General features: G+C 39.3%; 2 protein-coding genes across 5 annotated transcripts in view; both read left to right on the top strand.

The window, feature by feature from the left end:
- Window positions 1-915: 915 nt before the first annotated feature.
- LOC135678998 (uncharacterized) lies at window positions 916-23,113 on the top strand. The gene is made up of 8 exons (XM_065192319.1): window positions 916-1,270; window positions 14,690-14,757; window positions 17,827-17,893; window positions 18,127-18,281; window positions 18,373-18,443; window positions 19,400-19,468; window positions 22,430-22,530; window positions 22,621-23,113. Exons 1-8 carry the CDS (start codon window positions 986-988, stop codon window positions 22,915-22,917), a joined length of 1,113 nt encoding a protein of 370 aa, XP_065048391.1. The 5' UTR covers window positions 916-985; the 3' UTR covers window positions 22,918-23,113.
- Window positions 23,114-23,783: 670 nt separating this feature from the next.
- LOC103992030 (FIP1[V]-like protein) overlaps window positions 23,784-25,022 on the top strand; it is a 44,184-nt gene continuing 42,945 nt past the window's right edge. For 3 of the 4 annotated variants that reach the window (XR_010515134.1, XM_065192317.1, XM_065192316.1), the window contains exon 1: window positions 23,784-24,511. Coding sequence is in view for 3 of the 4 variants with exons in the window: in XM_065192317.1 (XP_065048389.1) it covers window positions 24,038-24,511 (474 nt within the window). In the remaining variant the exon portion in view is untranslated. The remainder of the gene's footprint in view (window positions 24,512-25,022) is intronic. The other variant, XM_065192318.1, reaches the window with a different exon arrangement.

Here is a 25,022-nt window from a genome sequence, read left to right as displayed (position 1 = left end):
GGGAATAAGTCATTTATGTCCCAAGCATTATATGCAAAACTAGTATTCGAGATATGCATGATGAAACTACTTAGAATGCTAAGTTCATGAAAAGCTCAACACGAGAATAAAAAAATATTTTCAAATTGAGATTATCTTATTCATGAGGTTGTAAGGGAATATCCTTGGAATGAAAAATATTTCCAAAAATGTTATCATCTTTTATAGCATAAAGTGTGTATCAGTTATAAACTCTTCATGCAGTGTAGATGACTTTCAATTTTAACAATATCTACCTTCAATATTAGCCATATCAACTAGTTATAACTCATTGCCTCCGCAACTACTTGTCTTGCCCACATATACGTAAAGTAAAAATAAATGCAAAATGGATGCTGAAATGATGAAAAACTGAGATTATAATGCTTCAACGTTACTGAGACATAGTTTTAGATGCAATGAATATGATCATTTACTTATATATATATCGACAATCTGTATCTTACCAGAACTAACTTTTTCTTATAATTTAATTTTATATATATATATATATATATATATATATGTGCATATATATGTGTATATATATATGCATATATGTATATATATATGTGTATATATATATATAAATTAATATATATTTACATATAAATTAGAAGAAGGTATGAAAAAGAGTTCAAATTTTTACCCAATTTAAATGACTTAGTTAATATTTTAACTGTAATTGACATTTAATTGCGTAGACGACTTTTAACAAGTATCATATCACCACCATATATACACGTTGGGAAAATAAGATTGCTCCTCCCTAGAATTAGAAATAAACTTTATAATATTTTAATAATGTTATTTGGTTTTAAAATGAAAAATAAAATTAGATATAAACCTTCTCTATTTGTGTCCTTTATTCTGGTTCAGTAATTGCTTGATTTTGTCCCAACTCGATGGGAATTACTAAATTAGTCGATTCCGCGCTGTCTCCGTCCCGATTCCTCGCCGTGCGGCCATGCTGCGACCGCTGCCCCTGCTCCTGCTGCTGCTTCTCGCGGTCTTATTTCTCTCCTCGACGATCCGGCTTGGCGGCGCCCACGAGCACGACGAGGAGGAGGACGAGTCGAGCTGCGAACAGAGCTCCGACGTCCGAGTCGACGCCGAATTCCGGCCCGGAATCGTTACCGTCGACGGACGCGCCGAAGACTGGGCCGATGTTGCTGGGCCACAGCTCGCCCTCCTCCCCGCCCTCGATTTCGATGAGGATAAGGCCTATGGTGGCGGCCCGATGACCGTCAAGGTGAGGCTTTCGTTTTTCTCACTATAAGGTTACAATTGTTTTCCTAATTTTTCGCTCTTTTTCGTGGATCAACGTGTGTAACTCTTAACTGACTTCGGTAAGCTGCAGATTGAAGTTGTAGATGCATTTTGGCTGCTGTAATCTTTTAGCCAACGAGATCTTGGACCAATGCCTGCTTGATCTACGACCATGATGAATTCATTACAGGAAATGGGAATTATGAAAGTATTATAAGCAAAATCTAAATTAGAAGTTATACGAAGCATGTGTAGCATGTCATGGATATGTGTGTCAGAGCCATACGAAGGATACCGAAAATAAATGTCGATAAACCACTGTTGCCTGATGTCTTCAACGTGTGAGAAGTTATTGTATACTAGGATTTGCTACTGTTTGTGATTGACTTGGTAACCTTTTTGAGCCTTCGCATTGGTATGCTAAAGGATGTCCATGTGGGGATATGGGAGTTCAGTTATCTTTATAAATGTATCTTGAATTCAAAGAAGTGGTAGACCTGCTAGTTAGAAATATGAACCTAGAAGGATCTGTTAATGCATATTATTTGAGCTAACTTAAAGAAGAGGAGAATGAGGACTGGATTCTATCATCTTAGAGATGAACCAGGAGCTTTGCATGAATCCCTGAAGTTTCTATTGTCGTGTATCTTTTCATCAATTTGTGAAAAATATCACCATGCCTAGCCCATCCAGTTTGTTATCCTTCTATCTGCTCAAGTTTAGTCTGAAACTCAAGCAAGAAAAATGCCCTTTTAGTCTAAAAGGTGACAAGTTTTCCATTGCAATGAAAGTTTGACTCCCTCTCCTGTATGTCAGGATGTGTATGCGAGGTTGTCCACGACATTAGTTATAATACGGATAGAGTTAGCAGTAATTATCTGTAGCAACTGGTTGAGGGACTGTACCTCTGAAAATGTTGTTTAGTTTTGCAAAATTTATTTGCATCAACACTTCCTTTCGGATGAACTTGATTTTGATTGTCAAGTTATCAAAAAGCAAAAAAAAAAAAAATGCAAATAAGCTGATTTTTTCCTTTTTGGCACAGCTTGGATTCATTAACTGTGAAAAGACGAGACTTGTTGAATGCTCCTCTCTGCAGTTTTTTAAAACAAAGGATCTTTTGTAGAATTGTTTCCACCAGAAAGTTCTCTTTGAGAAAATAGTCTCTTATTTTAGCCTATTATGGAAGAAACCTGAAAAACCTAGTGAACAGCTATACACTTGAGACTATTCTGTATTCTATACAAGACTATAATTTTTTCAGCATTCTATAAAAATCTTAGTATGTCTTCTCCTATATCGATATTGGCGCAAGTCTTGTACATTAGTCCATCCCTTTTTGTACAGGCATTAATAAGTTTGGTGAAAAAGTAATGTTGTACTAATCTTTTTCTTGATGTGTTCATAGTTTTGTTTTCTCGTGTTTAGATCTACCGAGTTGAACATGTTAGATTTCCTTTTTTTTCTTAGAGAAGAAAATTTTACAAGTACCAAAGCTCATGAAAGATTGATGCCCAAAATGTAGGTGAAATCCCAAGGAAAGATCAGGATGCGTATAAGTAAAACCATGAGCCATTGTTGATTCGCTAATCGGACATTGTCAGCTTCCTCAAAATATGCACATTTTAAATTTCAAATTTTGCTTTAGAAATATTCATAATAAACAATAGTAGTTTCAATGCGTCGAGGAGGATATCATTGATGATTGAGGATGTTGTTTGATGAGTCATCCTTGACTCACAATGTAGTATGTTAGGACTCTAGCTAGGAGAGCCCTAATTGAATTTTAATGAAAGGGGCATTCATGTAAAACCTACCTAGCTGACCCCTATTAAAGAGGTGAAGAGGCCGGCTAGGGTTAGGGTTAGTTGGGAGGTTGCTTCTTAAAGAAGGAGTCTTATTAGGAATCTTGAGTAGGAGTCCTATGAGGAGTTAGGGTTTAGAAGTCCTATAAATAGTCATGTATTCATCCTCTTTTGACAAGCAACATATGAATCTTTTTAGCAGCCTTTGAGCAGCAACTTGAAGGAAGGAACCCCTATAGAGTTCCAAGGAGGCCGATCCCCTAAAGAGATCAACCCCAAGCATAGAATCCGCTAGGGTTCTAACACTTAGTATTAGAGCAGTGTTCTTGGCGTCTCGCTGCCCTTCCACAGCCATCCATCAGCCCTCCACAGTCGCCCAAAGCAATTCCCACAATTGCTTAAAAGGTCGTCGCCGTCATCTCCACCACCGCGGATCATCCTTTGATCTCCTCGTGAATTACAACAGGTTCTGGTTTCCTACCTTACTGCTGTTGTAATTTAGTTATCCTTATTCAAAAATCCAGCCATCCATTAGCCTTCCACAGTCGCCCAAAGCAATTCCCACAATTGCTTAAAAGATCGTCGCCGAATTCCACCATGATCTCTATTACCGTGGATCATTCTTTGATCTCCTCGTGAATTGCAATAGGTTCTGGTTTCCTACCTTATTATTGCTGCAACTTGGTTATCCTTATTCAAAAATCCAGCCATCCATCAGCCCTCTACAGTCGCCCAAAGCAATTCCCATAATTACTTAAAAGATCGTTGTCGAATTCCGTCATCATCTCCACCATCGCGGATCATCCTTTGATCTCCCCGTGAATTGCAATAGGTTCTGGTTTTCTACTTTACTGCTACTGCAATTTAGTTATCCTTGTTCAAAAATCCAAAAAAATCGTTCCTATATTGCTGCATAAACTTTTCATCGTAAAGTTTTTATCTCTATGACGAAAGATGCACTGCAGAATTCCAATCGCATAGCACATTTTGTTTGATCTTGCTACTGTGTTTTTTCTGTCCAAATCTCTACGAAATTTTTATGACAGCTTTGACACTTCCTAACAGTGGATTTCCCTTTGGTTTCGTTAACAAATTTTCAATATAAACCACTGATCTTTTACGTCCAAACTGCTAGATGCATTGCAGAATTCCAGTCGCATAACACAGTTTGTTTGATCTTGCTACTGCGTTTTTTCTATCCAAATCTTTACGAAATTTTTATGACAGCTTTGACACTTCCTAACAATGGATTTCCCTTTGGTTTCGTCAAAAAATTCCTAATATAAACCACTGATCTTTTGTGTCCAAACTGCTAGATGAACTGCAGAATTCCAACCGTATAGTATAGTTTGTTTGATCTTGCTACTGCGTTTTTTCTGTCTAAATCTCTATGAAATTTTTACAACAGCTTTGACACTTCATAACAGCGGATTTCCCTTTGGTTTCGTCAAAAAATTCTCAATATAAACCACTGACCTTTTACGTCCAAACTGCTATACTTTAGACGTAAAAATCTGTTACAGTACCTTTCCGTTATCCTCAATTTTTCCGAACCTTCTACCACCCCATGCCATTAACCCGTCAACAGAAAAAAAGATAGGGACATCTCTGATCTACAAGCATATGCTATGGCTTCTCAAGATCCAATTGATGCCAAATTTGAAGCATTGGAATCTCGGATTGAATCGTGGTTTGAATCGCGCTTGGAGGATAAATTGCGCGCTTTGTTTGCAGAATTCAGAATTGGACAACCGCCGAGTCCAACCAAATTTCAGCAAGAAGAGAGTTCAGAGAGGCCTCCAGAGAAGGAGGGATAGCCCTTGGACATGCTTCAGCCACGCATGAGGGTGGACTTCCTACGATGGGAAGAGGGAGACCCGCGCGGGGTGGATTTCGCGTGCCGAACGTTACTTTCGCTACTACCGAACGTCGGATGATGCTATGGTGGAAATTACTATCATCCACCTTGAAGGAGATGCTATTCAATGGTACAATTGGCTGGAATACAATCATGGGGCTCCGATGTGGAATCAATTTAAGAACGCACTACTGAATCGTTTCGGACCTACGGAATATGAAAATATCGATGGCCAACTCGTAAAGATTTGACAAACCTCTACGATTCAAAAGTACCACACCAGGTTTGAGAAGCTATCCTACCTTGCTCGTGATTGGATTGATCGTCAATTATTAGGAATATTCATCGAAGGACTCAAGCTAGAGATAAAAGGGGAGATTAAGGCGTGATAGCCTCGTACCATGACAACTGCGATTTCTTTCGCCTGAATACAAGAAGAACGGCTCAACCAAGATGCTCGGAGGATGAGAACCTCTCCTAGGCCCACAGCATATAAACCTCCTTCTGCTCCCAACCATCCTTCGCTGCCAAAAAAATTGACAAGAGAAGAACTATGTGACCGATTAGTAAAGGGTCTTTGTTGGCATTGTGACGAGCCGTGGAACCGCGATCATCGTTGCAAAAGGGGCCGCCTCCTACTAATTGAACCTCTTGAAGACATGGAGGAGGAGGTCTAGGAGCATGAGGAAGAGGTCGCGGATGAAGAACAACAGCCGGTCAATATTACGATGCATGCCCTTGCCGGTTACGCGAACCCACAAACGATGAAAGTGGGAGGACTTCTGAAGCAACAATCTATCACCGTTCTTATTGACACCGTGTCACGGCCTTAGCTGGAATTGTGTAAGGCGTGAGGCACCCTTGCGGCCAAGACGCGAACTTAGCTTGCGTTGCCTAAGTCGCGCTTCGCCCTTGCGATATTGCTCCGCAAAGATCAGCCCACTTGCAACCTCTCGCAGGTCCCGAAGGACCTGTAAAAGAGAAAGTTGATTATTTCGAAAGAACGAGTGACGGACAAGTCCCGAAGTCTCGCGAAAAGGGGAAGCTTTATAAGCAATTCAGCGAGCACCTTGCGTGCACAAGAGAAAAGAGAGAGAGGAGGAAAACAAGGGCTTTAGAAGGTTGAACGAACAGCTGCAAGCCCACAAACAGCTGCTTACTGAGTCTCGGGCGCGACAATAAGTTCCCGTCAAGGCAACGTGCGAACTTGCGAAGGAGTGTTCAACGCCCGGTACTATACCGAAGCCCCATCCAGCCCTGTGCCACCCGGGGGGTTCCAAGGGGCTGAGATGGCTGACGTTTTGGTGAGCGGAGGCGGATTCCAGAAATCAGCCCGCGACACACGAAAACGGAGCTGTTTTGGGGTTGTTTTGCTCGGTTCGGTGAGCGGTCGCTTTGTAACGCTGCAGCTTGTTCGAACTTACATTTTTACAAGGAAAATGACCAAAAACCAAGACAAAACATGCTGTCAAGCAGTTGTACATGTAGGTGTGAGCGACGAACGGTTTGTTGAACAGAGTTGTTGCGAGTGCACGACGACCATTCGTGACATTCTCCCCCACTTAAACTGTCGACGCCCTCGTTGACGCTTGTTGGTAGTTGTTGATGATTCCTTCTTCATGTCGTAGGGCGTCTTCAGGCTCCCAACTGGCTTCAGTTCGGGGAAGCTTTCGCCACTTCACCAAGTACTCTATCTGCTCAACTCCATTGGGTAGCTTTACCTTATGGTCCGCCAGAATGGTTTCAACTCGCTTCTCGTAGGAGGCAGTGGTGGGAGGTAGTCGAGTTGGAACACTTCGGGAAGCATCTTGCGGATCCGAGTGGTAGGCTTTTAGGTTGCTGGCGTGAAGAATGTTGTGAATTTTGAACCACGTCGGCAGCTGCAACTTGTAGGAGACGTTGCCTACCCTACTGATAATTGGGAAGGGCCCTTCATACTTGTGCACCAATCCTTTGTGGATTTTGTTCCTGAAGAATTGGAGTGATGCTGGTTGGAGCTTTACCAACACCAAATCGCCGACCTTGAACTCTTGCGGTCGCCTTCCCAAGTCTGCCCACTTCTTCATTCTCCTTGCGGCCTTCTCCAAGTAAGCCCGCGCAATATTTGCATTTTGGTGCCACTCCTTTGCGAAGTGGTAAGCTGACGGACTACTCCCAGTATACCCAGTTGCCATGGTGTGAGGAGTTGACGGTTGTTGTCCTATAATAATCTCGAAGGGGCTCTTGTTGGACATAGAGCTCCGCTGTAAGTTGTAGGAGAATTGGGCAACGTCCAACAACTTCACCCAATCTCGTTGGTTGGCACTCACGTAGTGCCGAAGATATTGCTCCAAGAGTGAGTTTATCCTTTCAGTCTGGCCATCCGTCTGGGGGTGGAGGCTTGTGGAGAAGTATAACTTTGACCCCAACAATTTGAATAGCTCGGTCCATAATCGTCCCAGGAACCGAGCGTCTCGATCACTGATGATATTGTACGGGACTCCCCAATACTTCACCACATCCTTCATCATCAGCTTGGCCGCCTCTTCTGCTGAACAGTGTAGGGGAGCAGCAATGAAAGTTGCATACTTTGAAAACCGATCGACCACCACGAGTATCGATCCGAGTCTCCCTACAAGTGGCAAGCTTGATATGAAGTCCAAGGAAATACTCTCCCACGGTCTTTCTGGTACGAGCAACGACTCCAAAAGTCCCACTGGCTTCCGTTGTTCCGCCTTGTCTTGTTGGCAAGTGAGGCACGTTCAAACATATTCCTCCACATCAATTCCCATCTTCGGCCAGTAGAAGGCCCTCTCCACGAGAGCCAACGTTCGGTGAATACCTGGGTGTCCAGCTCAAAGGGAATCGTGACACTCTTTTAGGAGTTCACGCCTCAAATTGTCCACCCGAGGAACATGAACCCTATTCCCTTTTGTGTACACGCTCTGATACCACAATGTCACGGCCTTAGCTGGAATTGCCTAAGGCGTGAGGCACCCTTGCGGCCAAGACGCGAACTTAGCTTGTGTTGCCTAAGTCGCGCTTCGCCCTTGCGATATTGCTCCGCAAAGATCAACCCACTTGCAACCTCTCACAGGTCCTGAAGGACTTGTAAAAAGGGGAAGCTTTATAAGCAATTCAGCGAGCACCTTGCGTGCACAAGAGAAGAGAGAGAGAGGGGGAAACAAGGGCTTTAGAAGGTTGAACGAACAGCTGCAAGCCCACAAACAGCTGCTCACCGAGTCCCGGGCGCGACAACAAGTTCCCGTCAAGGCAACGTGCGAACTTGCGAAGGAGCGTTCAACGCCCGGTACTATACGGAAGCCCCATCCAGCCCTGTGCCATCCGGGTGGTTCCAAGGGGCTGAGATGGCTGACGTTTTGGTGAGCGGAGGCGGATTCCAGAAATCAGCCCGCGGCACACGAAAACAGAGCTGTTTTGGGTTGTTTTGGGGCTATTTTGCTCGGTTCGGTGAGCGGTCGCTTTGTAACGCTGCAGCTTGTTCGAACTTATATCTTTACAAGCAAAATGACCCAAAACCAAGACAAAACATGCTGTCAAGCAACTGTACATGTAGGTGTGAGCGACGAACGGTTTGTTGAACGGAGTTGTTGCGAGTGCGCGACGACCGTTCGTGACAACCGGGAGCATTAATAATTTTATGAACAGCAAGGTTGCTGTCCGGATGGCCTTACCTATCGAGAATTACAGCAAGTTTGACGTTAAGGTCGTCGATAGACGAATTTTAAAGTGTGATCATAGGTGCTCGCGGGTGAAACTGTTGCTGTAGGCTTAAGAGATAATTGCAGATTTCTTCCTCCTCGCTCTTGATGATTATGAGGCCATGCTCGACATCGAATGGCTGACAACATTAGGTGATGTTTCCTGAAATTTTATGAAACTAATTATGAAATTTTACAGTAAGGGGAAACAGGTGATACTGCACGGGAAACGTGGGGGCGACGTAACGACGATTTGCACACAACGAGTGGAGAAGGTTTTGCACAAAGTATGCAGCGGATTTTTGGTACAACTTGAGCAGCAAACTAAGAGAGAGCCAACATAATTTGAAGATCCAAACCTACTTCCTTTGCTTGATGAATTTTTAGATATATTTGACGAACCGCGCAACCTACCTCCTACCTATCGGCATGATCATTGTATACCGATTCTTCTGGGTAAACCTCTAGCAAATACTCGGCCATATCGGTATCCACATCTCCAGAAGGATGAAATAGAAAGGATTGTAAAAGAGATGCTCGAAACAGGAGTTATTCGACCAAGTTACAGCCTCTACTCTTCACCTGTGCTCCTCGTACGAAAGAAGGACGGAACATGACAAATGTGCGTTGATTACCGAGCTCTCAACGGCATAACCGTCAAGGACAAATATCCTATTCCAGTAGTAGATGAATTGCTTGATGAATTAAAGGGAGCACGAGTCTTCACAAAGCTGGACCTTCGATTTAGGTATCATCAAATATGAGTGTGCGAAGAAGGCATACCGAAAATCGCCTTTCGAACACACAACGACCACTACGAATTTTTGGTAATGCCCTTTGGTCTCACCAATGTTCCCTCCACCTTCCAGAGCCTTATGAATGATATTTTCAGAAATTATCTTCGTAAGTTTGTGCTGGTTTTTTTCGACGATATCCTTATTTATAGCCCTTCTCTTAAAAGTCATTTTCAGCACTTACGATTTGTTTTGGCGATTTTACGAGGACATGTTCTTTTTGTTAAAAAATCGAAGTGCAACTTTCTTCAACAGAAGGTGGAATATCTTGGGCATATCATATCAAAAGAAGGTGTGGCGGTGGACCCCTCCAAAATTGAAGCAATGTAGAACTGGCCGACCCCTAGGAACATAAAATCGCTACGTGGCTTTCTCGGTTTAATAGGCTACTACCGCAAGTTCATGAAAAACTATGAAAAGATCAGTGCACCCCTTACTTCCTTGCTAAAAAAAGATGCTTTCCAATAGTCGGACAAAACCACCACCGCCTTCGATGAACTTAAAGCCGCAATGACAACAACGCCCGTACTAGCACTACCCGACTTCGACGAGACTTTTGTTATTGAAGTCGATGCCTCCGGAGTTGGAATTGGTGCTGTACTAATGCAAGATGGTCGCCCCCTCGCTTATACCAGTAAGATCATAAAAAAATTGGAGGAAGCACAAAGCTCCGTGGCTCATTACAGTTAGGACTCAAAAGAATTACGCTATAAGGGACGCATTGTGCTTGTGCTAAATTCTACTTGCATAAAGACCATCCTTCAAGAGATGCATTCCACACCTGCGGCCGGGCACTCTGGGTTCCTTAGAACCTATAAGAGAATTAAGCAAAATTTTTATTGGGTAGGGATGAAAAATATTATTGCTAAATTTGTGGCACAATGTGATGTATATCAACGACATAAAGGCGAGACAATGGCAAGCCCCAAAAAACTGCAACCTCTACCCGTCACAGACTCAATATGGACTGATATATCAATGGACTTCATCGAAGGGCTTCCCTTATCATAAGGAAAAAGTATAATTCTTGTCGTGGTTGATCGCCTTACAAAGTATGCTCACTTTTGCGTTGTTCGTAATCCCTACACTGCTTTTAGTATTACTCGAATCTTTATGGAGAATATTGTAAAATTGCATAGGATGCCGAGATCTACTGTAAGTGATCGTGATAGGGTCTTCACAAGCAGATTTTGGACAGAGTTATTTCAGATGCAGGGCACTAAATTGAAAATGAGTACGACATATCACCCACAAACCGATAGCCAGACTGAAGTGGTGAACAGGTGCTTGGAGACATACCTCAGATGCTTCACCAGTGATCGACCGAAAGAGTGGACAAAGTGGCTTCCCTGGGCCGAGTGGTGGTATAATACAACTTATCATTCATCCACATAATGTACTCCCTATGAGGCTATGTATGGTCGACCTCCCCCTATGATCCTAAAATATATATTGAGTACCTCTAAAGTAGAACAAGTAGATAGAGAACTATAGGACAAAGACAAAATGTTAAAGTTACTAAAAGATAATCTCACTACAGCCCATGCAAGGATAAAACAACAATATGATCAACACAAAGGCGAAAGAGAATTTTCAGTAGGAGATTGAGTCTTCCTACGGCTCCAGCCATATAAGCAAACATCAATCCAGACCAGAGCATCTATGAAGCTTTCACCTCGGTTCTATGGACCCTACCAAATTTTAGAGCGCATCGGAGCGGTAGTATACAGATTGGACTTACCCGCTAGCTCCCGAATCTATCCAGTCTTCCATGTGTCATGTTTAAAGCTCAAGCTGGGACAAAACGAGACAACCCAAAGCCATCTACCAAATATGACTACCCAAGGAGAACTCAGACCTAGTCGATTACCAATATTGATCGACGGATCGTGACTCGACGACGATGACCCACTACTGAAGTGCTAATACAGTGGGCGAACCTACCAGCAGAAGATGCCACTTGGGAGAGTTATGACGACTTGAAGATTAAATTCCCAGAATTCATGGATCGTCAGCCTCGAGGACAAGGCTGATTTGAAGAGAGCGGGTTTGTTAGGACTCTAGCTAGGAGAGTCCTAATTGAATTTTATTGAAAGGGGCATTCATGTAAAACCTACCTAGCCGACCCCTATTAAAGAGGTGAAGAGGCCGGCTAGGGTTAGGGTTAGTTGGGAGGTTGCTTCATAGAGTACGAGTCTTATTAGGAATTGGTTAGAAGTAGGAATCTTGAGTAGGAGTCCTATTAGGAGTTAGGGTTTAGAAGCCCTATAAATAGTCATGTATTCATCCTCTTTTGATAAGCAATAGATGAATCTTTTTAGCAGCCTTTGAGCAGCAATTTGGAGGAAGGAACCCCTATAGAGTTCCAAGGAGGCCGATCCTCTAAAGAGATCAACCCCAAGCTTAGAATCCGCTAGGGTTCTAACATAGTATTTGCTTGTTAGTAGCTGGTACAATCTAGTTTTTAACACCATGCCTTTTACCTTTAGAATAATGTCACAACTACAAAAGAATAAAATCTTGAGAAGAGAGAGGTCCTATTAGAATAGTAAACAATAATTTCAATTCCCAATAGCCTAATTTCTAGGCCTGAACCATTAGAACTTAATATCAGTTGTAAAGGAAAATATCCATCATGCTTGTCAGGTCATTGGTTCTTTATATGCTGTTAGATTAGATGGGGAAAATAGTTAGCCAAGGTTGTTACTCATGTGATAATTCATGACTACTAAATTTTTTTTCTTTAATGTGAATTTTTTTCATTATAAAGATGATATGTGATTAAATAAATTGTTTTTAGGGTATTTGGTGAAAATAAAAGGATGAACTTCACTTATTATATTCTTGTTTTTTTTTCTGTAATCTTGTATCTAAATTAGTAAAAATCATTATGGTGGATTTCATTTTATGTCTTGAATAGGGATTCTTGTATCTATAATTTATTTTGTGCTAATTTACAAGATTTTTTATGTTGTGCCAGTAATATACGATGTAATATTGTATCTATAATTTATTTTTATAAATTATTTAATAAACATTCCATGTAGGACTTAGCTTTAATGATAAATAATCGTGGTAGATTTAAATTTAATATCCATAGATTTGTTTGTAATACTAGAACTAGTGAAGTAAAAGATGTATTAAAAAAGATGAAAATAACTAAGAGTATGAGACTTGATGGTTATTCTTTTGAAGCCTGGAATAGTTTATGGGACAAGAAAATAATTTAGTTAACTTGTTTATTTAACAAAATTATGATATTCATAAAGATGCCTGATAAATGGAGAAAAAAATTTTTAGTGTCAATTTACAAGAATAAGGGCAACACTCAAAACTGTTCTAATTATAGAAGAATTAAAATCATAAGTCATACTATAAAACTTAGGAAAAAAGTCATCAAAAGAAGGATAGGACTTAAACCAAATATATCCAAAAATCAATTTGGTTTTATGCTTAGAAGATCAACTATAGAAACTATTTATTTATTAAGACAATTAATAAAAAAATATAGAGAGAAAAAGAAAGATTTGTATATGGTTTTTATTGATATAGAGAATACTTATGATATAGTTCCTAGAGATTTATTATGGTGGATTTTAGAAAAGAAAAGTGTATCTTCTAATTATATTGATGTTATTAAAGATATGTATGATAATGTAGGTACTGGTGTTAGAACCAAGGTTTGCCGTACCGGACTGTACCGCCCGGTATGGGCGGTACGTACCGGTCCGACAGGCCAGCGGTACGTGGACCACTCCGTACCGTACCGACACTGTAGCAGTGTACAGTAACACTGTAGCAGTGTACAGTAACACTGTAGCAGTGCACAGTGCTCGGTACACGTGAGTGTACCGCTCGGTACACCTGGGTGTACCGAGCGGTATACCGTACCGTACCGGTACCGAGCCTGGGTCGAAACGCCGGTACGGTACGGTACGGAGAACCTTGGTTAGAACTATAAGGAGTGTGTAAAGTTACTTCCCTATTAGTATAAGATCACATTAAGGATCTGCATTAAGTACCTTCCCTTTCACATTGATAACGAATCAACTTACTAATCATTTACAAGATAAACCTTTCTGATGTATGTTATTTGTTGATGATATTATTTTAATTCGTGGGAGTCTAAGTGAAATTAATTATAAACTTGAATTATGGAGGAAATTTTTAGAAACTAAAAGTTTTAAATTAAGTAAGACCAAAACTAAATATATGAGATGCAATTTTTGTAATACGAGGAATAAATAGGAGAATATAGTTTTAGTTAGATGGACAATAAGTTCCTTTAAGTGAAAATTTTAGGTATTTAGGATTGATTAATCAACGAGATGAAGAGATTGATGCAGATATTTTTCATATTGTAAAAATATGATGGTTAAAATGACGAGGGATATTGGAATTTTTATGTAATCATCGGATACTTTTAAGATTTAAAAAAAATTATAAGACAACCGTGAGATCGGCAATGCTTTATGGTTTTTAATGTTAGATAGTTAAAAAACAATATACACAAAAATTTTATGTTATTGAGATGAGAATATTAAGATGAATGTGTAGAATTAGTTGGAAAGATAAGAAAAAAATATTTTTATTCATGAACAATTAGGCGTGATTTCGTTAGAGGATAAAATGAGAAAATAATATTTAAGATGATTTTGGCATGTGCTTAGGAGACTTATGAATGCGATAGTTAGAAGAAGTGAAATGATTGATGTTAGTGATAAGAGGAGAGATAAAGGAAGACTTAAAAAGACCTTAGTAGAAACTATAAATAAATATTTAAATATATTAAGTTTAACTAAACATATGATTTTTTACGTATCTTAATCGTGATACCATGTAGCTGACGTCAAATAGTTGAGATTTGCGGTTTTGTTATTGTTGATGTCATTTTATGTCTTGAAGAAGTGGCTATGTCTTGGTTGTTTTCTTTAAATAGGAATTCTGGATTTCAGGTTTATGGTTTAGTTATTGAAATTTTATAACATGTAATTGTTGTGACATAGACCTAGATGAATCATTATGGGGCTTCTATAAAAGGAACTTGGTATATGTTAGAAAATGAGTAATTAATTTTAAGCACTTAAAACATATTGCTATTGAAGATAAGAGAACCTTTTCTTAATTTTGTTTATAGCGGTTGATTCTTCATGTCTATGCTGTAATCTAACAATATCATATCAGCATTGCTTTTATACTTTTGTTTTTTTATTTTATTTGATGTACCTGTGAATCAATCTATAGGCTTTGCATGATGGGCGAAACATTTTCTTCATGCTACAAGTTGAAGGAGAGTATGCATATTCTACAGGGTAAGTGAATTTTGGTGCACATAACTTACCAATAGCTCTCAATGTACTTAATACTTATTGTAGCTTGGTTGATATATATGGTCTGCTTATTATTTATTTTTCTTCTGTTTATTACCTTTTTCTTGTGATTCATTATTTCACTAAAAATAATATTTTTTTCTTACAGTATTTTATTTTGCATATAATTCTTGCTATCTAAAGCCATGACCACCAAACATACGCATGTCTTCTCTTCTGATAGGGAATGGAAGTGTAATGGGAGATTAAGGAAAAATGTACAAGAATAAACAACCATATCCAAGTAGCCTTAATAAAACTCTTTAACTTTATTCATCACCTCCACAACATATATCCAAAACTCAAATAATGATTCTTATTTATAATAATAGGTCCGTTAACACTTAAGCTAACAATTGAAAAAAAAGAAATACCTATCTAATGAAATCCTAATACAACCGAAAACAAGTGAGAGAAAGTTTGGCATCTTAGTCTAAAAAAAATAAACTTATGACCTCTAGAGAAAGGAATCTTCAACAACAATAATGCAAGCCATAATATTCTAATTATTTGGGCTTAACTACACAACTTACCAATAGCTCTCAATGTACTTAATAGTTACTAGTTACTGTGTCTTGGTTGATATATATGGTCTGTTTATTGTTTGATTTTCTTCTTTTATTACTTTTTTTCTTGTGATTTGTCATTTCACTAAGTAACAAAAAAGTTTTTTTCTTACAAAATTTTATTTTGTTTATAATTCTTACTATCTAAAGTAAGGTTCGTCATTTCGTACTGTATCGACGTTTCGAGGTTTGCTCAATACGGTACGATATGGGTGAATCGAACGGTATGCTAGGGTGTACTGGTCGGTACATATATATATATATACATATATATATATATATATATATATATATATATATATATTATATAAAAAATGTAAAAATCAACATATAAAGATATAAAAATAATATAAAAAATAAAAAGGAGGCATATGTTGCCTCAACAATGTCGCCTCCTTTTCTTCTCCTCAACTCGTCAAACAAGGAGAAGATTGCTCATTTGCGGTGTTCGGTGAAGGCGTCGAAGGTTGTAGACGTCTCAGGCCTTCGACGAATAACGTGATGAGGGCCGTAGGCATCTCCGGCCTTCGACGAAGAACGCAGCCAATAAGAAGCCGAGCCGTCACCTCTCCGTTATCTCCTGGATTGAGATCGTCGAGGGAGGGTGGCGCTGGATTGGGAAGCATCGAGGTTCTCCCAATTCTCCCTCTTCTTCGAGCGCCTTCTCCCTCTTCTCCCTCGACGCTTCTTTTCCCTTACCACAGCCAGGCTGATACTACCCAGTAGCGAGTGGCAACGGTCGAAATCGACTATTGCCGACCTGCTTCGGGCGGTAACGTTCAAAATATCGACTGTTACCGCTCGATATAACCCCGTATCGTCCGATACGGGGCTAGATCAACGGTACCGCCTGCTACCGGGCGGTATCATTCGGTGTTGGAATCCTTGATCTAAAGCCATGACAACCAAACATACTTATGTATTCTCTCCGGATAGGGAATGGAAGTGTAATGGGAGATTAAGGAAAAAAGTACAAGAATAAACAACCATATCCAAATAGTCTTAATAAAACTCCTAGCTTATTTATCACCTCCATAACATATATCCAAAACTCAATAATGATTCTTATTTATAATAATAGGCCTGTTAACTCAGGAAAAAAAAGAAAAGAAATACCTATCTAATAAAATCATAGTCCAAACGAAAACAAGTGAGAGAAAGATAAGCATCTTAGTCTAACTAAAATAGACTTACAACCTCTGCAGGAAGGAATCCTCAACAACAATAATACAAGCCATAATATTGTAGTTTTTTGGGTTTGACTATGTGGATTTTTTTCCCTTCCGTTGAACTCTAGTTAGGGCAATATGACTGGTCAAAACGTACTTGTGCCTGCTTACTGTTAGCTTTTTTTTTATAATTTACTATTGGTCCTAAGCATGGAACAAGAAGGGTTGCATGAGGAAGTTAACAGTCAACTTAGAACTTTCTCAGATCATATAAGCATAAATCTATAGATTGAGAAGTCTTAGAAAATAATAACTTTGAGAAGTCTTAAAAAATAATAACTTCCCCAAATGGAAATCTATTCTTATGTAAAAAAGAATAGGTTATAGATACAATCATACAATGAATCTAGACATTTATTACAATTACAAAATAGGACGAAAATCCACCAGAAGATACTGGAATAATAGAAATCTTAATCTTGTCTTGGTATCACACAGGACTTAAAGAAGACTCAATCTGGTCTAGTGAGATCCAAATACCATTTACCCAAGACTGGTGTCCCATGTGCACTAAAGTGACATGGCTCCTGTGTAAAAGTATCAGTGTCATGTAGTGTTTATCTTCTTATATTCTCTGTTCTTTCTTGTACTCATAGTTTTCTATATTAAATTATGTGCTGATGTCACAACCAATCAATCATATTGTTTTGGTTCTTTTCTACAAAATTGGATTAATTTGGTGTGTTATTTCCTGAGGAGAGTCCTTACATGTTTTTTGTGGTCATAAATAATGTCAGAAATAGCAGACTTGACCGCATTACAAGCCTTCTATTTGGTCCTGCATAAAAAAATCTTCACAGTAGGACTTTTTCTTTAACAAAAATATTTCCAAATACATTGAATCTGGATATAGTTCGTGGATCTTGACTCAACGTGACGCAATCCTAGGCTTATGCAGATATCAACTCGACCTAACAAAGCTAAACAATAAACTTATATTTGACTATTAATTTTGTGTCACCTGCTCTGATTTTGAACATAGTTTTGGTAGTTCTACTGCTGCTGCAACTAATGTTTGGTATTGTGCTTTGGAACTAATAATCATTGGTTTACCTTGCTTTGTCAACTACATAACTGCTTGAACTCGTTAGCCATTTCTTAAGTTAACTTCCTGCTGAGCTGTAGTATATGATTGCTATTCTTCATGGAATATGTGATAGTTCAATTTTATAGTTGAATAACTCTTTTTTTGTTTCTTCTTTTCTTTTGAAAACCAGTGATGATTATAAGTGTCCTTCTGTTGCTCTTATGTTTCAAGTTGGGGAAAATGCTACATATCAAAATGTAAGGTCTTCTAGTGCTCCTCACTCCGATTACTTGTATTTCATATGAGACAAGAAACATTCATTGATATCTATCCATTTTGGGCTTATATTAGTGCATAACTTGTATTCTGACCTTTCGTTAATATTGCACATTTGTCAGATATTTACATTGCTAGGTACCTCTAGCTATCCTTGTTTGATCTTGTTTTTGTCCGTTTCTTGTAAAATGGAGAAATCACTTTGTTTCTTTAGATGGGAGGATGTTCGAACTTACCTGGTACATGCACTGAAAAAAGCTGCCGTGGTCATGAAGTAGACATTATGCATTTTTCAATTGGAAATGCTATTCCTGGACGATTATATGGTGGCAATGTTGTAGACAACAGGAAAGGAAATGGAAATGATAGGTAAATTGAGATCCTTGTCTTTCTGCTGCAAGGTAGTTTGTCAAAGTAGTATATACTAAAAACTTGCATCCTATTGCTAATTTTATGACAGTTTTGGGCACCTGGTTGATGTGTATGCTTGGAATCCACACTGCCGTTACCTTGACGGGATAGGACCTTCCGGTAATCTTACATTGCTTATCTTAAATTAAAGCATGATCTTTTTTATTTGTAAATGTTTCTTCTGTCTGGACCTCTCTTAAAGCAACGGCCTCAATTGCCATTTGATATATGCTGAGGCATGCTTTGAGCACAAAATTTGCTAGCAGTCACCATTTTACAGTATTTATTCTTTTTACTCCCTTCTTTGTGCTTGTTCACTGCACAAACTATGTCCCTCTGCTCCATATAGTCATTTATCTGTTAAGAGAGCCCTATGGTTTTCCAAAATTTGAATTGTTCAGATTTCAAGTATGAAATTCTCCAAATCTCACATATTGGTCAAATTTTTTTGTCGTTAGGAGAGTTATATGTTGGGATTGGCAAATTGTACCTCTGAAATTCAGTTCTAGGATGTAGAGGATGGAACTTAGATGGTGTGATTTAGGAAGTGATTTCTTTAAAATCTTGTGTACTTCTCTTGCCAAATGACTTTCAGAGTATGGAATTTGAAGGGTGGGATTTGGATACTGACTAATTATAGGATTTGCAGGGTGGAGATTCTTGGGTGGGGTTCTAAATTTGTTTGACTAAATTCATGGTATATCATAGGAAATTTCATGAAGTTTCCATACCAAATGGTGCCTTAAAGGTTGCTTGAAAAAGTTGATATTTCTTGTTTATACCTTTTGTGTTATCTCTATGTTGGTCAAGCCTTGGCATCATGGTTTGTTTGCAACTTGGATGACCAAGAGTTGGGTCATGAAATAGCATTTCTACTTGTAGTTAAGGTACCTGCATAAATTGATTCTTCCCAGAGTCAATATTGGTTGGAGCCAGCACAATGAGCATGTCTCAGTACATTGTTGTTAAATTAAATATATGTCCTTTTTCTCTTGCTTCCATTTCAGTTTTAACATTTTGCAAATTTATGTTGGAATTTTGGAACAAGCTTTACTAACTTGTCATTGTGTCCTCAGGACATATTTCAAATGCTCAAAATGATTGGAAAGGAGCTTGGTGGCACAGTTCTCTAATATCTGGTTCAAGTATGATACACTGATTACCTATTTTCTTATAGATTTGACAAACTGATTTAATTTCTAGTCTAAACTTATAATCAATCTTTTGATGCGCATTTGCTGTTATGAGAATCTTATGTAACTAAGAACATGATTTTGGTATTAAACTAATGAGGCCTACCGATAGAGGTCCCTGATGAGGAAATCCATTGGCCATTCATCTGTTGCTGATGATATACTAAGACCTAAGTTCTCCTTTTTGGACTTCCTAAAGGTACAATCTTTTGTTACATGTGGACAGTGACATTCATAGTTCTTGACTGCTGAAAAACATAATGATAATAAACAGGTGCAAAAAGTCCTAAAAATTTAAGTTATCGATCAAGTCAAAATTCTTTATATTTTTTTTCCCTAAAAGTACTTGCTCAGAATGGATCTTGAATTCAAACAATACCTACTTGAAATTCTGGCAACAGTGGTTTATTTGATGATTATTCTTGCTTCTCTGAGTAGAAAAGAATAGTCCCTGGTGTAATTTTATATTTCTTCTGGTGCATATTCAGTTTCAATCAACTTATCTTTAGGTTGATAATCCCTGACAAAGACCCATAATGGCATAATTTATGAATTTTGCTGCTCATGTTCTAAGATTTCTATCCTGTGAAACCACCCATTACCATCAACCTTTTGCCAATAATTAGGCTAATTGAGTCACATTGTAATGATGATTACCTTTATTTGAGTTTTGTGGAATTTTATGATTACCTTATGTATCTCAAATAACGTCTTTTTCGGATATTGAAGAACAGAGATTCTTGAAGAGAACTCGACTAATTAGAGAGAGCCCAAGATGGTGTGATTTTCAAAATATTACTGAAATGAGAACAAAACAAAACTTAATGTGAATTCATGGTAATGGAGCAACCTGACAGTTCATGCACACATATCATAAAAACCAGTGTCCTGTTTAGAGTTTAATATGCTCGGGTCTCTACTTCATGTTTAGTAATGTGAAAGTTGAGTATGCTTAAAGTAATACCAATAGAACTGCATATTTTTCTGACCGCTGTATATGGATCAGAAGAGCCTGTGAAGCATGAAGTAACTTAAGAATTATCTAGGATTATAAACATGAAAATCCTTGTAAGGAAAGCGATTCCAGTGTAAAAAATTCTTAACAAAAGAATGACTTGCCATAGATGCCCATTGATAAAAGAATGCACTAATTTAGTGTTGCATCAAATAATCATTGAAGTTCTCACATTGTTGATGGGTTAGTTCATTTGTAGGATTTATATCTTTACAAACAGCCTATAGCAGCAATATGACATTACCTTTTTTAGAGCAAAGGACACGATATCTTGAGATTGGAGCTAATGAATGTTGATGTCAATAGGTGCAAGGTAGTGGTTAATGGTTATTTAGCATATCCACCTTATAAGATGATTGGGTTATTATGATACAGTAACATATCACCTTTTGAGGTCGCCTGGTATTATGTTACAATTCCTTAACTTATGGCTATTCTCAATTCTTGATTGATCGGTCATCTCCTAAATTTTGGATCTCAGAAGCAAGGATTGTAATTTCGTATCATAGTGGAGTATTGAGCTTAGCTCGGTACGGTATGATACAGTATACCGAGTAGTACATTTTGGTATACCATTCGGTATATATATATATATATATATATATATATATAGTAAAAAAAAAACCGACGTCGCCTTGGTACTTCTCATGCTCAGTTTCTGCCCACGTGGGGTCCCCACGCAAAAAAAAGAAGAAAAGGTGACGTCGCCTCGACGGTGTCGCTCGGTTTCTGCCCGCTGGGGAGAAGAAATTGACATTTCCTTCTTCCCCAGCAAAAAAAAAAAAAAGACGACGTCGCTCGATTTCTGCCTGTGTAGGGAGAATAAACCTCCCCGCACCAAAAAAAAAAAAAATGCATGCTCGGTTTCTGCCCGCGTGGGGAGAGGAAATCAAGGTTCCTTCTCCCCGCATAAAAAAGGGCGATGAGGCGACAACACCGCCTCGTCACCTCGTTTCTTCTGCCTGCGTGGGCAGAAGAAACGCTGCCTCGATGACGCTCGGTTTCTTCTCTTTGCGACGTTGCCGAGGCTTCTTCCCTCCTCGCATGGATGAGAAGTCGACGATGACACCAAAGCCTCATCGCCTTAGACGAGGAGGAGGCGACATCTTTTGTGGCGTCCGACGAGGGTGGGCGGCGACGAATCGGGATCGTCTAGGGAGAGCGGTGCCGAATCTCCAGGTTTTTCTTTTCTTCTCCCTCGGCTAATACCACCCGGTAGCGGGTGGCGACTGTCGAAATCGATCGTCACTGACAGATTTAAGATGGTAACAGAGCGGAGACAACTCTAATCGACAGTACTGTCCGGTAGTGAGCGGTCCGCATACCGATTTGCTGGCGGACTGATACATACCGCCTGGTACAGGCGGTATTATTTGAAATTAAAAACCTTGCTCAGAAGTAGAAGTTGTAAGAATATGATGATTGCTCTTACCTATTATCTTATATCAACTATGATTTAGTGCTTTATGGTCTATGCATTGGTTGTTTGTATTTTTGTTGTTTACAGTTGTTTACAATTTTTTCGATTAGCTTTTTCATAAGACAGATCATTCCAAGTTCAAACATTGATTACAGGTATTTTTTCTAAGGATGGCATGATTTGTTTGTTGTAATTTATTCATTATAAGGTCCTGTTTTGCAAAATGCTCCCATAGTATAGTTTATCCTTGATACTACTCTTATCTTATTTAGTCTCTTTATTGGAAAACATTTTGGCTCCTCAAGAAACTCCCCAAACAGTGTGTTGCTCTCGAATGACAAATGAGTCGATTACCTACATCTGAAAAGAGAAATGATTTATTTGCCCTCTTTCACGAGGCCCACACATCAACATGCTTTTTGGATGCTTCATGGGGAATTTGTTTCAGCCTTCCTCCTTATTTGGTATCTCTCCTCAGGCTTCATCGAAGAGGATAGTCCGTTTGGAAAACGTGGTCTGAAAGGCACCTACTCTTTCGAGTTCTCCAGACCATTGAGGACAATGGATCGTCTTCAACAGGTAAATTGAAAGTTCTATCTCTTTGAGGCTCAAATTCTGATGGTGATATGTTATCACAAATGAACAGAAAGTTCACGAATTTGGTTGCAGGATGTTCAATTCACTATCGGCCAGTCCAGCAAGGTGGCTGTTGCTTTCTGGTACCCAACCGATGGAAATCCATGGAGCAAGTCTCAGCACTACTCTGCAAGCTGCAATTGGTTGACATTGGAAGCTGCATCAGTGTCAGGACCATCCGTCTCTCGGGTATCTTCCTCTGGCTCATGGGATGCTGTAACTGCCTTCGCTTTGCTCCTATCTGTAGTCTCCTTCTGCCTTACCGTTTTCATTGGATATTGGGTTTCCAAAACCAAAGCTGTGCCGTTCACACCTATCGATCATCTATGATGAGGTACTGTAGGCGTACGTATCTTTCACCTTCTTTAGCTGCATTTTCTATGATATCAGCTTTTAAAAGCTCAACTCCTGGGTTGTAATTTTTTCTAGTGTATTCAATATGCTCACTTTCATCATAGAGATTATTGTCACTTGTTACAATATTTACGGTGTTCCTGTTAAGAGCAAAGCAGTAAGATTTTTCCTATGATTATGTGATTCAACTTGATGTTCTAAAAATACTGCTTGAAGTTAAATGGGTAGGAGAAACATTAAAAGTAAGGTGTGCATGCGGGATTCAATACCAAAATCTTACCAACGATGATATACTAGTCAAATTCGATTCCAAAAAAACTATTAATTTCACAAATTATTATGTTGGAAAACACTTGTCACATTGCAAAATTACCATGTAAATTTGTATTTTTCTTTTTTTTACAAAGACCAAATGACGAAATTGAGATTAGATTTCAAGATCTTATTATCATCAAGAGCCTTACTTAGTCAATTGACGTCTCATATTTACATAATTAATCATCGAATGAGATCAAATTGGATCAGAGTTTGTCCGAATCCGAAACTTTTGTGATTATGATGAAAAAGAGTCCTATTCTATTATTCCCCTACTCATTCGCTCTTTCCAATTTTACGCATAGACGAGGCAATACAAGTGGGAATACGAACCTGGGGGGGTTTAAATGTGGGTGCTTTCTATTCAGCGTCCACTCGAGGCAGCTGAGGTATTTCAAATGGATCAGTACGGTGACATTCTTGATGTGGGATAATACCGTATGTCGTAAGTTAAGTCGTAACTCTCTTCCCGTCGGTCCTATAAAATAAATAAATAATAAAAAATAATTATCTATGTTGGCGTAGCCAGTAGCAGCCATCGTGCCACATCTCTCGGCCCACGAGAACACGAGCTCGCAATCCCGACCCAACCCTAACGCCGGAGGAGATCGATCGATCGACCAAGTTAGGGTTCGGGTCCTTCGGTATCTGCGGCGAGGGAGCTTGCCAGATATATCAACCCCGTCTCTTCCTGTCTATTCGAAGCCAAACGTCCCTCGATCTTTTGGATTGACGTACGGGTATTCCAGTTTTCGTAATTCAATCGGTCCGATAGAGTGCGATGGATTCGGAGGAGGATGATTTCGGGGACCTTTATGTCGGCCTCGATGACCAGGTGAACGCCGGGATCACTGCCATCGGTGAATCGCACTCGGCAAAGGAGTTCGATTCTACGAGCGAGGAGTGCTGCGCGGATGAACGAGCTGGTGAGGCGGGTGAGAGGCAGATGGGTTGTCATGCGGGCCGGGATTTGGATTTGGAGGCGGATGATAGTGAGAGCGAAGACGAACTCCACATAGTTTTGAACGAAGAGGACGGTTCTAACTTACCGACCTCAGAGAGATGTAACGGTGGGATGAGAGTAGCATGGTGTGAAGAAGAAGAGGATGAGGACGAGGATTTGGTGATTGTTACTGGCTCCGAACATCATCAGAATAATAGCCGGAAACACGGTGAACGGTTGTCCAATGTGGATGAGCTGAAGCAAAGAAGTGCAGAAAGAGTTGGTGTGCCAAAGGTTGTCTGTAATGGCTGGGTATGTCGATCTTAAATTGCTAGCATGATAATTTTGAGGTTTATTGTTTACGTTCAGGTGGTGTTCAGTATAGCTGCTGTTTTCCTGTTTTAGTCCAAGATGTTTTTCTGTTCCCTCATTTGTGATTCACTTCTGTTAAAAATTGAGAGAAAAAATTGACAATGAAAGTCTTTATGAGATTAAATCTTGTCCTAGTCTTCCAATAGATAAATTTTTTATCATCATTTGGATTATGACTTTGAGTCTCTGGCAACCCCCCAGACGAACAAGAAAGCCTGAAGGCGTTGGTCCCTTTATGATCTAATAACAGAAGGTCAAATTTCAAAGCAACCCTTATTCCTGATTTGCTCTCTTTAGGTGGCATATGGATTTCTAGGTCATTTAACTAACCATGAAATCTTCATATTTGTCTTAGCTTTCAAGTATCCCCCTTCTCTACTTCTATCCCTCCCTCCTCATAAGAGCTTATTATATATGTGATGATTGGTTCAGGTGGACTGTGGCCTAAGTT

Source organism: Musa acuminata, chromosome BXJ1-7 (genome assembly GCF_036884655.1).
Source record: "Musa acuminata AAA Group cultivar baxijiao chromosome BXJ1-7, Cavendish_Baxijiao_AAA, whole genome shotgun sequence".
Classification (NCBI taxonomy): domain Eukaryota; kingdom Viridiplantae; phylum Streptophyta; class Magnoliopsida; order Zingiberales; family Musaceae; genus Musa; species Musa acuminata.
This window is presented reverse-complemented; position numbering and strand designations above follow the sequence as displayed.